General features: G+C 40.2%; 1 protein-coding gene across 1 annotated transcript in view; it reads left to right on the top strand.

Annotated features, from left to right (window-relative positions):
* L3MBTL3 (L3MBTL histone methyl-lysine binding protein 3) overlaps positions 1–13,022 on the top strand; it is a 78,365-nt gene that overhangs the window by 35,044 nt on the left and 30,299 nt on the right. Inside the window, exons 9-12 of the mRNA XM_044419499.1 lie at positions 674–825; positions 5,238–5,314; positions 9,808–9,893; positions 11,552–11,662. Coding sequence (XP_044275434.1) covers positions 674–825; positions 5,238–5,314; positions 9,808–9,893; positions 11,552–11,662 — 426 coding nt within the window. The remainder of the gene's footprint in view (positions 1–673; positions 826–5,237; positions 5,315–9,807; positions 9,894–11,551; positions 11,663–13,022) is intronic.

Genomic DNA, 13,022 nt, shown 5'->3' with positions numbered 1-13,022 from the left:
TTAGAAAGCAATATAAAGGCATTTCAGTTCAGACAATAATGCTGGCTTATCAATTTGTGAGGCTTGATCTTGATGCTCCACTCCACATGTATACTTGCTACATCAACTGCATTTGCCTGAGGTGTATCGCTCCCTGAGCTATGCCCAGTTGTGACATGGCTGAGACCATACACTTGATCCAACTTGCTTGGATGTCAGGGCTAGGTGCACTGCTCTTTTGCTTGTCAGTCATCTTATATTGAAGACCATGATGTGCCTTCAGTAAGCCAGCTTGTCTGTGGTCCACATGTGTGACACATAGAGACCTGAAGAAGAAAGACATTTTGCTTAGCTGTAACTGTAGTTCTGCAGCTGTGCTTTCACACACCCCATGTACTATCCCCACTTCAGCATCAGTATTGATTTTGGTCTTTCCCCCTGAAGCCGTTATGCTGTTAATTGACTTCAGTACCAAGATTTACTTGAGACCGCGTAGGCAGCCTTAGCAAATTGAGGGAAGGGGCAGGAACCTGCTAGGACATGCATATTATGATGGCAGGGGAATGTTCCCACCAAAATTCCTCAGCTATGGCTCATTAATTAATTGCCTTTCTTTATTTCTGTTTTATGTATTGTTTCTTTACACAGTCAGATAAACAACTTCATCGTTATTTTTAAACCTTTCTCTGATTAGATGGTGATTCCATCAGGCTTTCGAGTAGGAATGAAGCTTGAAGCAGTAGACAAAAAGAACCCTACATTCATATGTGTTGCTACGGTAACCGACATAGTGGACAATCGTTTTCTGGTTCATTTTGACAACTGGGATGAGAGCTATGACTATTGGTAAGGCTCTTTAGCAAGAGAGTTTGTATGACAATTAACTTGTGAGGATTTTGAAAATAATTGCCTCTGAAAATAATTCCCAGTGATACTATGAACTTTCATACCTGTTTTTATAAGGATATACTTAGACTTCACTCATGGCTTGAACATTAAATATGGCCATGTGCATGCGCTGCTGCCAACCATTGGGGCTTGAACTGACCTGGTACTTTAGAATCTACTGTTAGGTAGTATATTTAACAGGATCAACCAAAATCTTTTGGAGCTATCAAGTGTCCAGAACTCTTCATCAGGTTATGTTTAGACAAGGTGATATCTGTTCCCTCATTGTTTATCTTTGTTCTATTACAAAAAGAGCATATATAAACATTGCACTTTTAAAATTGGATATATACATTTTAGATTTCTGATGTGTAATCCTAAGAATAATTTAAAATATTAAGTAGTTTGATAGTTTTTCATGATTAAGAGGATAATAAACCATGAAGCTGTTCTCCTCCTTTTTCTAGTGAGAATGCATGCTCTTCTAGGGACAGTAGAGATAGATATGATGGATATTCACGAGTAATGGTGAGGTAGACATTAAGGAGGTGTAGGGACTTTGCTAAGAGAACTGACAAAGTGAAAAAATTGAGAAAAGAGAAAATAAAAGTTGGAACTTAGAGAAAAGAACTTTTTCTGAAGGCATAGGAAAGTTATTTAAAGCTTCTGCTTGGGCCCCTCAGAATAAGCTGCAAAGAAAGGAAGGAAGACAGCCCACATGAGAATAGTTAGAAAGAGCTATGCACACAATAGGGCATGCAAGAACTGACCCCCTCTCCTCCTGTCATCTTCTGGAAATGTTCCACTAAGGGTTGGGGATCCTGCTAACTATGTGGGCCATGGAATGGCGGTGAGGTTCTTGAAAATGGGGTAGAAGCAACACCATCAGGCAATGTCTAGCAACCAAAGGATGTTCCCTTAGAGATTTTGGATCAGCAAATCCTTGCTGAAGTTAGGAGGATGAGTAATGGACCTCCAGAGCCAATGTCTGTATTTAACTTGAGGAAATGTGGAACTCCCAGCTACATGGAAGTAGTTTTGGCAAAGAATTCTGCAATTTAGAAAGAGGGATTAGATATCGATATTGAATGGTATCAGTAATAGCCAAACGATTTGCCAAACCTCACCTCTGTCTGTCACCCTTTTGTGAATAACTCTGGGTCAACAACATCATTTTGTGGAAGCAGGGCTGGGCTCAGTCGTTTTCAGTGCTCTTAAGCAGGCCCGAGAGCAAAGTTTGAGAACCCTGATTTATCCAAAAGTACATTCACACTTGCACACAAACAGTACATGAGTGTTGTGCATCAGTGCTACTACAACTGCTGTAACCATGCATACTGTCCACAAGCTAAAATAAAACACGGGGCCCCCACCTACTCCAGACCTCACTGACTGGCAGTAAAATAATACCTGTTGGTAGTTGGCAGAATTTTGCTGTTCCTGAGTGTGATCTCTTTTTCCCCTCAGTGCTGTATTATTCCAGAGAAGTATGTCTTCAGATTGAATGGATAATGGTTGAGCAAGGAGAGGAAGCTTTTAACCATTTCTTTCTCAGCCACTTCTCTACCCAAAATTCCTCACCCCCTTGCTGAAAAGATGAAGGATGTAAGCTGTGTGTACAGAAACAGCATTGGGGGTTGGGTGGAATTTTTTCTAGGGGAGTGTGTATGCTGGTAAAGGTGGAATAGAACAGTCTGGCTCTGCTTTGCCAGCTTGCTTAGTTTTTGCGCTGACCGTGGAGGAAGTGAAGTCTGGAAACACAATTGATTGGCGAAAAAGATTTATGGATTTTCCCTTTTACCAACCTGCAATACTTTTGGTTCACAAATATTTTTACTAGCATGCATTTTACTCATAGGAAGGATCCTGTCAAGGCACAGAAAATATTTTGCAAGTTAATAACTGTTGGGATCTTAGATTCCAATTTTCTAGCTTTGTTGAACTTAAACCAAAACAGGCTTTTTATCATTTGCCTGCCTGCTGAATGGGTCAATGGGCAGCCCCTCCAAGCCTTTGTAATGGCCTCTTAGAGGGAGTTCATTTGAGTGTATTCATCCTGGTCTTGCATCCTAGGAGAGGCTGCAAAATAATCATACCATTTTCTTTAATGAACACAAACTTTTTATTGAGAGTTTCATATCCAAACACTAGATGGGGCCATAACATGCCTTGTATATTATTAGATTACTATGGTCTTACCAAACAGGAATGAATAAAAATAACTTGGAATATTGGAAAGTTAAGCAGACAACAGTTCCTTGGTTTTGTTTGCTTGTGCACAATTATGACTTTTTAAAACAGAAAGCTATTTTCAAGTTCTAGCATCTCAACCAATCGTTTATTGTTTGTGTATTCATTTGTGTAACTAAGACTAGCAATGAGTGAAGAACTCAGTTTTGAGAGTGGGAATCTGGACTTTCTTCAGTTTAGTTGCTCACACTCCAGCTTTCTCTCTCTTTCTCTCTGCCTCAGTCCAACTCTGTGAGGGCAGCCAGCAAGAAGCAATCCAAGCAAGGCCAGCAACCTGCAACCTGCTTGCCAGCTTTGTGAGCGGAGTTCTGCTTCCACACATGTGACCTGCAGGCTTTACATACCTTGCACAAAGAATTACAATTACATACTTTGCATGAAGGAGCTGCTAGCATTTCCAAGTGTTCAGCTCGCTTCCTGGCCAGGGCTGAGTGAGGGAAAGAAGTCTGGCAAGCTCAAGACACTCAGATTCTGGCCTGATCTTTGCATATCTTATCTAGACTCTTGGTAACATATATGTATTTACCAAGGAAGCAGCTGCCAGATAATTCTGATGAGAAGTTTATGAATATGTATATATTATTTTGTAATTTTCAAACTGCATTATGTAGAATAGTCCCATTAACATTTTTAGGAATGTTTTGGGTTGGAAAGGAAGCTGTACTGTTATTGAAGGAGGATATCTAAAATACAGTTAACAGAAAAATTAATAGCAATGAAATCTAAGCTTGTAAATATCTATTCAAATGTTCATCTGCAAACATGACTGTAAACAGTGTCTAGGGAATCACAATTTTCCCCATTTTTTTTCTCTGGAACCATTTATTATTGCCCTAGCCTTATGGAAGCAAGTGGTCTGGTTATAGCTTTTATATACAGACTTGTCTTAAGGCTTCAGCCAATTGCAAATGAAAGGAGTGGAGCCGGACAGACACACTTCTGAGTAATATTGTGAAGGATTCAACATAGATTTTCCCTTTCCATCCTTTTCTCTTTCTCATCAGAGATAGATCAATTAATAGGAGTAATTTTCTTAGCCTTCAAAATTACCTCACTCAGTTGTTGACAATTTTCTCCTACAGAATGTTGAAGGAGACATTGGAGTTTCCCTCAAAACACTGGATTGCAGGCAGCATTCTTGCTTCAGAGTGAAAGTGCATAAGTAATTTTCATGAAAATATAAAAAGCAAGATAAAGTGCATTGCAGAAAGTAGAAGATGATGGAGAAGATCAAATATGAAGTTGGATCAGTTCCACAAAGGAACTCACAGCCTTGAACTGAACAGGGCTGCCAAGGACAGAACAGTTTGGATTTACAGAATAAATGAAAATTTATTCATAGGTTCTCCATAATTTGGATATGGTTTGACAGCATGTAACAACCACCACCACCACCCTGATGGATGCTTCTGCATAACTTTATCTTGGAATACTTTTAATAGGTCCTTGGTCTTCATGATTCAGTTTGTTTAGATATGTTCTCCAACGATCTGTGGGGACTCTTTGCACGTTCACAGTGTTGAATAGCTTATGTAGGTTAAGTGGTAACCATATGAATTAAATCCACTTCAGTTCCAGATTATAACACAGCAAAATGTAGAAAAATCAAAGGTCAGTAAATATTTCTGAAGGATACTATATGGTATGCCAAACCACAGCTTGGAGCAGAAAGTACAAATACAGCAATTTTCAGCATTTTTTAACATCCTGTATCTATGGCAATTTTTATTGCATTGCTTTGACATTTTGTAGAATTGCAGACTTTAGGTAGATCATGGATGCCATGTTTCACATTATTAGCCAAACAAATGTCATTTTTATAAGCAATAGAATTTTGAAACTTAAAATGACAGAACTTTTTTTAAATTGAAGGAGAACACTTTGCCTCTTTAACTGGGACAAAGGCAGTCTAGTCACCGCTTGGATATGGAGTCAGCTGGGTGACTTTGGGCCAGTCACAAACTCTCATCCCAACCTACCTCATAGGGTTGTTGTTGTGGGGATAAAATTGAGAGCCGGAGAAGGAGAATTATGTAGGCTGCTTTGAATTTCCTGTAGTAAGGAAAAAGTGTGATATAAATCAAATAAATCAAATAAATAAATCAGTATTTTCCCCTTAGGTGTGAAGCATCTAGTCCATATATTCATCCAGTTGGATGGTGTAAAGAACACAGAAGGACACTTGTAACTCCTCCAGGTTTGTATGAAACCGTACATATGTAAACAACTGTTTCCCGAGACTAAAAACTACAGTGGTTTGTCAGCTCACGAACGCCTTAGTTCACAACCAAATCGGGTTGCGAACAGAAATTTCAGAAAAATTTTGCCTCAGGTCGTGAACTCCTTATCGGGTGACAATTGCAATTGCACCCGTCTTCCCCGGGTGCTCGTGAAAGGAAGACAGGCACGATCGTGGTCATGCTCGGGGGTGGGGTAGATGGCTGCAGTCGTGCTCAGGAAGGGGAGATGGCCGTGATCACACCCGTCTTCCCTGCCTGAGTGCGACCACGATTGCTCCCATCTTCCCTGCCCGAGTGCAACCACGAGTGTGCCTGTCTATGGCCGTGATCTCAGTCACACTTGTGCAGGGAAGACGGTCATGATTGTGGTCGTGCTCAGGAAGGGGAGATGGCCGTGATCACACCCGTCTTCCCTGCCTGAGTGCGACCACGATTGCTCCCATCTTCCCTGCCCGAGTGCAACCACGAGTGTGCCTGTCTATGGCCGTGATCTCAGTCACACTTGTGCAGGGAAGACGGTCATGATTGTGGTCGTGCTTGGGGAGGGGGGGAGATGGCTGTGATCTTTGTTGTTCTTTGTTACTTTGTTGTTTGTCCCTTTTTTTCCCAAATTTTTGTGATTAAAAATGGTTACAGAATGGATTAACCTTATTTACATTGAACCTTATGGGGAAATTTGACTTGGCTCATGACCATTTTGGGTCACAAACAGAGTTATGGAACAGTTTAAGCTCATGAGCCAAGGCACCACTGTATTATGTTATCAGGGGTAAAGGTCAACTCTTATTTTGAGAGTGAATTTGTGAAGCTGTTAGTAGAAGTGATCCAACCACAATTTATTCTTGGATTTTATGTTATCAAATGACTAGATTCCTGTTAATCCTGAAGATAGTTACAATTGTTCAGTAGAAAGGGGCTTGTTTTTACTGTTTACTGAAGTTAACTGATTGAGGTCATATGAACAAAGTTGTTGAATAAAGTTACAAGGTTCTTCGTGATCTCTGTGCATCACACATATGGACTAAATGCCTATGTGGAGCCTGTTGTTGGAAAGATTCTACAGCTAAGTGTTAGTTTGGGTGGGAACCCCCCTTCCTCTTCTCAGCATTGATGGGCAGGGGGCTTCCACCCATAACCTCAGTTTCATTTCAACTGCCTCCATGCCTAGATTAGGAAGTGCTTCTCTTCTTAGCTTGTGTAATTTTTCAGCCTTTATTTGCTTTTTTTTCTTTACACCACTTTCTATTCCCTACTCAGCCACCATCTACTCCATGACATTTGTTATCATTCTTCACTTGAAAAATCCAACTCCCCCTTTCCTACCTACTTTCTCTCTTATCTTTTGCATGCTTCTACCCATTCTTTCTCCATTCTCTGCTCTCTGCCTTCGCCATCTGCTGTGATGGCATCACAGGCACCCTTTAGAAAGTATGGTCATTGTACAAGTAAGTTTGCAAGAAAAAAGATTGCCACTGCCACCAAGTGGAAGTGCAGATGCCATGAGAACCCTCATCTGCCATTGACACAGGAATCTGGTCAGTCCAAATGGCACTCAGACCTGAAAGACAGTTTGATCCCAAGAGGAAGCTCCCAGCTACCATCAACATCAAGGAATTGATCAGTCCCAAGAGCACTCAGACCCAATAGATAGTTCGATCTTAAGAAGGAGCCCCCATTTATCATAACCACGAAGGACCAGGTCAGTCTCAGCAGAGCACTCAGACCCAAGTTAGTTTGTCCCAAGAGGGATCCCCTGCCTACCATTGACACCAAGGAACCATTCAATCCTGGATGGCTGAATCCACTGAACTGATATAGGAACTTTTGTAGGGACCAGTGTAACAGCAATCTTACTTTGCCAAGATGGAGGCCCTGTCAGCCTTTGACACTGAGAGCCTCTCGGCACCAAAAGACTCCAGTACTGTGACAGGGCCTTCATTTGATCCTAAGAGCTCTTGAACCTATAAGATCATCCATTCTTCTTTGTGGGTGAACCTATGCATGAACCAATGTAGTGTCTGTGTAGGAACCAATGCAGAAAACAGGAATGACAGGCATACTGTAACAAGATAGAGGCCCTGTCAACCTTTGACACAAGGGCCTCAGTTCCAAGACTGGTCAATAATGGGACAGAGGTCCAGTCAGCCTTCAGTACAGAGGGCTGTTCAATCCTGAGAGATTGTTCAATACCACAAAAGAGCCTCTGATGACCATTGAAACCAGAGTACTTGGTTCCAAGAAACTATTGAGATACCAAGGCAGAGGCCCCGTCAGCCTCCAGCACCAAGGGACACTTGGACTCAAGGGACTGCTAAGTTCTGAGGCAGAAGCCCAGTCAACCTTTGACACAAGGGCTATTTGGTGCTGACTGACTTAACAGAGAGAGAGAGAGAGACCCTGTTGACCATCAACACAGAAGGGGTTTTGATATCAAGAGACCATTCAGTAATAAGAAAATGCTTGTATCCAAGAGAACATTCAACCCAAGAAGGAACTGCTGTCTAGCACTGATACTAAGACCTGGTTGGCGCCTCTATGAGGACATGGTACCAGCCAGACAACACTGATGGCAGTCTTTGCTGTCTCCTTGGGTACAATGCTCCTGCTTTGGTCCTGAGACCTATAGGTGGTCTCAGTGGAACTGAAGGAATGGGAGGGAGCCCATCCCATTGATCCAGAGGGGCTCCTGCCCAAAATAATGCTTAGCTGTAGAATCTTCCCAACAACAGGCTCCATGCAGGAGCAGAGCCCATATGTGTGAATGCACAGATGACCACTCGAAGAATGACACAGGTAAGTGACCTGGCTTTACAATGCCCGAACAAATCCTTACAGAAAACTAATAACTAGCATATGAGAATTAGTAAACTGAATGATGATGAATACTTTGTGACTATGAAATTAGAGCATACAAATCTACTAATAAGACAACCTTTTGCATGTACTATAAATATTTAACCTGTCAGTGAGTTAATTGTAGCTTTTGAGTAGCAAACTCTGTAAAATAGCCTACACAGAGCAATGGTGTAATTCACTACCATATTATGAGTCACTTGAAAAGGTAATGCTTTGAAAACTTACCTTTTAACAGTAGACATTTATACATGCAGAATGCTTTAACTGGATTTCCCACAGGGACAATATTTTAGTTCATAGTAGGAATATTGTTTAATGTACCTTCACTGAGAGATTACTAGTGGGTGGGGGCTAATCTGTTTTTTAAATGGATGCATAAGTCTTATAAGTTCAAATTAGCACATGATTCAGTAAAATGTTAACTGAAATGCAGTGTTCCAGTTCCTGTTGTCCAAAGCCACAGAAGAATTTTTGTGATTTTTCTATTCATTAAGTATTATAAAATGGATTCAGTCTGCTTACAATTGATATTTTATAAGTAGATTATAAGTAGATAAGTAGATCAAATAGGATATTTTGTTCAGTATGTACCTGTGATGAAGCCCCAATTCTTGGTAAGCATTGCCTAAACTACTTTGCTGTCAAAGTAGTACTAGTAGGGCTAGAAGGATTAAGAGATTTGAGGAGGCCATGAAAGAAGGACTAGTGGAAAGATGGCTTGAGGAAAAGCACAGAAGAAAAATGAAGTCTGTGGGAAGTGATGAAGATTTGGAAGTGATGCAGATGCATATTTAGATGTGAGGCAAGTTAGCTGCTCCCAATCAATGCGAGGAATGCTAGGCTAAATGGACCAATAGTCTGACATGACACAAAGTGATTTCTTATGTTACGTACTATGCAGAAATGAAGCAGTATTAGGGAATGGAAAGGAAGTGTAAGTTGTAAAAAATGCAGGCTCAGAGGAATATACAGATATGAAGGTATGATATGAAGGAAGATAGAAAATGGATTAGGGAATAGTATTGGGGAGATAAAGGAAAATGAATGGCATTAAGATAGTAGATAACATTGGAAGAAGTCAGCAGGGCAAGGCGAAGTGAGCTTAGAGAATTTGCAGAAAGAAAGATGCATGTAGAGGGGACCATTGGAGGTAAAGATGAAAGATTCATTTTCTTGTATTGTTTTATAAACAACCAAATATTTGGCTGTAGGCCTCTGCTCGACCTCTACTGGGAAATGGTAAAACCTTTCTAAAGCTTTGTATGTCTAGAAGTTTCTTTGATGAATTTCAACGATCAACTATTTTCTTGCAAAATGCACAAGCACAAAAGTGAACTTTGTTCTTTGAGAATAGGTCAGAGTAGGAAAAGTGAGAAAAAACAGGAAACATGCTTTTTCTCACAGTGATACTTGAAAATCTCAGTAACACGTCTTAGAAAAGGCCCATTACTCATATTACACTGCATGCTGACGTGTGGGGGAGTGCAAGACAGAGTTATTTTTCACTTCTTTGACCTTGACCTGCTTTGAAAAGTACCCTAAATATATTCATTCTGTGACATAATTATATCTTATATCATGATTTATTTACTAGGCTATCCACATGCCAAGCATTTTACTTGGGAGAAGTATTTGGAAGAAACCAATTCTTTACCGGCACCTGCCAGGGCTTTTAAAGTGGTAAGAAATAGATCAGTTGATGTTATATAAATTCTGCTCATTAGCTCACTGCTGCCCTTGTGATAAATATTCACATTTGTCCATGTGATATTGATACTGATGGTTGTTAGTTGGCCAGCACTGCATTTATTGTGATATTTATAGACCCATACTTCAAATATATTTTCATGGTATTTATCTTAAATAAGATCCTTCAGTTCAATGCAACAGAAACATACCTGACTATGTAAAAGTTGGGAGGTAAATTTGTATGCATGCCCTTTTCTCTTTCCCTTTTTTAATTTAATTGTGTTTTCATGAAAGGAGAAGGGTGGAGTACAGTAGTTAAACTTGAATTATTTTTCTCTCTTCTCCTTTTTCACTAATCTCCCTTCCTTTCCCCTTTCTGGCCTGTACAGGGGAAAAAGAGGCTAAATAAGGCAACACTGATAGTTGACTAATAGAACATAAATAAAAGCCTTGCTGGATCACACCCGAGGTCCTTCTAGCCTGGCATTTACTTTTTGATATTGGCCAGCAGGTTGCTTCTGGGATGTTCACAAGCAAGCTATTATGACTGGGATGGGCAGTATCTGGTCATCAGCAGCTCCTATCATCATTGCCTGTGCTATTGATGATGAATGATAATCCAACAATGTACAATTCCCACCTCTGCATTAAGGCAACTCCTTCCCATGCTGTTTATTTCAACTGTGTTCATAGATGACTGCCTCTAAACCATCTAGCTATCATGGCTAACAGTCTTTGACAAATATTTCTTCCCTCTTTTGTCTAATCCTTTTTTAAAAGTGTGTATAAGTTCTAAAAGTAATGGGCCACTGCATCCAGTTCTGAGTTCAGCGCTTCAGGAAGCATATGGAATGGACTTAGAAGAGAGCAAGAAAGATGGTCTCGTCATTGGAAAAAACAGTTTCGATATGGAAAGCTTGAAGTAACTGTGTATGGTTAGCATTGAGAAGAGATGATAGTGGAAGGAAATTATAGCAGTATTCATATATCTGAAGAGCTGTCACATAGAAGAGAGCAAAGACTTGTCTCTCCCATTGCAGAGGACTGTGCTAAATATAGTGGAAGTTACAAGAAGATAGATTTTGGTTGAGCATCAGGAAAAACTTCTTGCTGAAACTAGTTCAGCTATGAAACCAATTCCCTTCCTTTCCTGAAGGTGTTCAAGCACAGGCTGGAAAGCCATGTGTTGAAAACACTTTGCTCTGGATTTTCTGCATTGAACAGGTAATCATAATCAAGAGATGGCCCACAAAGCCCCTTTAATGCTAGAAGCTTGTGGCCATCACTAAACAGTAGGAATGAGTTCCATGAAGAACTGCATGTTGCATAAACATGTGCTTCCTTAGCGCTATTCTGAACTTTTTGCCAAATCTTTCATTGAGTCGATCCACAAAGTCAGCAGGTGGTTGACAAGTCATAGTGACCAGCGCTGCTACATTAGCAGGTGACTAGAGTCCTAAGGGTCCCCTCACTTCTGCTATCTTGAGAATGTGCATAACAATCTGAAAAACCAAGATTTTCCAGGTTTTTAAATACTAATGTTATTTTTATACTGAATTTTCTTTTTATTTTAACCTTTTTTATTAAAAAGCAGGGGTATAAACTGCAGGGGTATAAACTGCAACTAAAATAATTTTTCTCTCTTGCAGAAACCTCCTCATGGATTTCAGAAGAATATGAGACTAGAAGTAGTTGACAAGAGGAATCCTGTGCTTATCAGAGTAGCCACCGTTGTAGATACTGATGACCACAGAATTAAAGTAATTCATATTCTGTCGTCATTTCTTTCAATTTTTTAAAACAGAAATCTGTGGTGTAGTTGTTAACAGCACAGGACTGGGACTCAGGAGATGTGGGTTCTCATCCCTATTTGACTGTGAAGATAACTGGGTGACTTTGGGCCAGTCACAAATTCTTAGCCCAACCTTCCTCCCAATATTGTTGTTGTAAGGATAAGAGTGTGAAAAGGAGGAGTATTATGTATGCCACCTTGATTTACTAGAATGGAAAAAGGCAGAATAGGTAGATAAACAGGTAATACACAGTATCCAGCAGAGCTTACATTTGATATCTAGTGTTGCTTCTTCATTCACTTCAGTAGAAAGGAGGAAAGCTTCCTTTCATTTTAAATGAATGGAGATGCCTTAACAATACAGTTGATGATCAAATATGGGGCTTTAGATTAGGGTGAACTGGCATCCTGTGCAGCCTCCACATATTCTAGTACCAGTTGCATTTGTAAGAGAAATCCAGCTGGAGTGTAGCACCTGATTGATTATGCCAAAAGAATGTTTAAATGAAGATAAGCATTTCTAAGTGTGGTCCCAGCTTCCTTACATAGAAAAATAAATGCTAGTGCTTTGAAATGGACTCACATTCATTTTTTCTTAGACACAAATACTGAAATTGAAGCTCACATTTTAAAAAATACTTTCTGGATACACTTCTTTGGATTGAGTGTAAGTTTCTTTACTCAGTCGCTAATGCTCATCCAACACATAGCAGGAAGAGTAGAGCAAGTATTCTTGCCTCTCTGCTTTTCCCGTGCTGCATGTTTTCTCGATGGATGTTCCTGGCTGTCCAACGGGGATGAAAACTTCAGAGTCTTCAGAATACTTAGTACTCTGATTATGGCACAGACTGGATGAGGAGCTCACCAACTAGGGGTCCACACATGGATCACATATGGTTTGTGGAGCACAGGTTGTGCTGTGTAATTTAAGACTTGCAGGGCTAAGCAGGATTTTAGTAAATGCAACCAAATTTTTAATTCTTCAAATTGCTTTTTATGTTGCCTTCTAAATACATTTTAGTACTTGATGATGCAATGATGTAAACATGGTGATAAGGCCTGCATAATTTGTAACATATGAAGCCAAATAATGTCATATGCTGCCTCATCAGGTACTCAATTAATGAGCTATTTTTGCTGGGTGCCTGGGCAAAAGACATTTATTATGTTTATAGCTCACTTTTTCCTGTAAGGAACCCAAGGCACCTTCCAGAATCCCCTGTCTCTTCATTTCATCCTCACAGTCTGGTGAGGTAGGTCAGGCTGAGAGTCTGTGGCAGGCCCAGTGAGCTTTGTGGAGACTAGAACTTGGATCTTCTGTCAGGCAG

This window comes from Varanus komodoensis, unplaced genomic scaffold (assembly GCF_004798865.1).
Source record: "Varanus komodoensis strain SLA01 unplaced genomic scaffold, ASM479886v1 scaffold1, whole genome shotgun sequence".
Taxonomy (NCBI): domain Eukaryota; kingdom Metazoa; phylum Chordata; class Lepidosauria; order Squamata; family Varanidae; genus Varanus; species Varanus komodoensis.
The sequence above is the reverse complement of the archived record's forward strand: the minus strand, read 5'-3'. Positions and strand labels throughout refer to the sequence as shown.